Below are 1,623 nucleotides of genomic sequence, written 5' to 3' on the forward strand. Positions count from 1 at the left end.
CTTGCATAAAGTCAACCCTCAATGTCCTCAACTCATGAAACAATATATTTTACCCTGAAATTGTCCCTTACAATAAACCTCTTTGGAAGTTAGTAGTATCATAATCAAGAAATAAACAACCAAAACTGGACATTTCTTTATGTCAAACTTCACCAACTCCTGTTTTACTGCCATCAAGTGTATAGGCTTGGAGTTTAACAACTCCAATAGTGCTGGTTCTCAAGCTACAGCTTTCCAAAATTGCCTAACTGTTTTTATTTAAAAACAATAATCAGCTTCCCTAGAAGAGGAGAAGGGGAGAAAAAACATTGTCTCTGCACCCCTTGATATGAACCCTGGCACAGCAGCTGATAAGCTCTTATTACGTCCCTAATAAAGTCCCCTTAGTTTCCATATTGTGTGCCCTATCCTACTTATGTAATATACAGAGACAGTAGTGACCAGTCTGGTGGTTTGAATTTATATATTTTTCTAGCACTAAAATCAAACAGCTTTCCTGGGCTGATGTTAAATAACATTCAACTGTATACATATGGCCAGGAGGGGGGAGGGGGGGGGGCATGTGTAGGTGCACATATACTTCAGTTATTACATACCTGTGAAGTCAATTCCAATAAAAGCATTAATTTCCATTCCACCTTTGATGTAATCAACAAAGGAGAACACTTGGCGAATCTGACATTTGTTGAGTACTATTTCCCCTGAGTTTTTGTAGCTACTTCCCTTCCTCTTCTGAAAAAGACCATGCACACTATATATTACAGTAACCATGATTAAATCACATAAATTTGATGAATGTAATAGAAATTCAACTGTAAGCATTCAGTAAGCTGAGATTGTTTGAATTTTATTTAAAATTGATATAGAAAAAGTAGAATATGAAAACAAACTTTCTTTACCTTCTTTTCTTCGTTCACAACCCAATACGTATTAGCTTGACCAGGACCCTCGGTCAGCTTTCGCACTGTTGTGTGAAAGACGCCAATGGACTTGTGATTGCCTCCAGACTTGTAAGCCTTGCATTCAACCTTGATGCTGCGGTCATAATCACCACTGCAGAAGGTGCGCAGAGGGACAGAAAAGTCCTTCCACATTGGATCCACTGTACTGTGAGCATGTTCTGTCCTATGGACCAAGGTAAACGTCCCATCTTCATTGGCCTTTGAGAACTCCAAGAATGGGCTGATGGAACTGAACCAGCTCTTGTTTTCAAGCCTTCTGCCGACAAACTGCACAAAGAGCTCCTCCTTGCAGGAACTCAGCTCCTCTGTGGTGAGGATAATTGTTCCATTATCCCCGCTGTATTCTTTATTCTTCAGAGGTTTTTGCACCTTCATGCAGCTCACTAACTCTGCCAAGGAACACTCATAGTCCCCAAGAAAATCATGATTCACAATAGTTGGGGAATTTGAATCTATGTCCAGGAGAGAAAACTTTAATCTCTGTTGCTCCTCAAAGCGGTAAGTAATGGGTATTTTTGTGGCAAAGTCAGGATTCAGAGAGTTTTGAATGCATTCTGTTCGCTTTAGTTCTACCCACTGTGTTGACCCAAATGGCTGATGGTAAACAATGCAAACTGGATCTGATTTGGAAAACACATCAGTGTCACGAAGGTTCCTGTAG

The 1,623-nt window shown here is 40.0% G+C and overlaps 1 protein-coding gene across 2 annotated transcripts in view; it reads right to left on the reverse strand.

Moving 5' to 3' along the window:
* LOC119591882 (copine-8-like) overlaps positions 1-1,623 on the reverse strand; it is a gene marked incomplete at its 3' end in the record, with an annotated part of 9,952 nt that overhangs the window by 1,980 nt on the left and 6,349 nt on the right. For both annotated transcript variants that reach the window (XM_037940623.1, XM_037940624.1), the window contains 2 exon segments: positions 597-732; positions 900-1,617. In XM_037940623.1, the coding sequence (XP_037796551.1) occupies positions 597-732; positions 900-1,617 (854 nt within the window).

This window comes from Penaeus monodon, chromosome 29, assembly GCF_015228065.2.
Source record: "Penaeus monodon isolate SGIC_2016 chromosome 29, NSTDA_Pmon_1, whole genome shotgun sequence".
NCBI lineage: Eukaryota > Metazoa > Arthropoda > Malacostraca > Decapoda > Penaeidae > Penaeus > Penaeus monodon.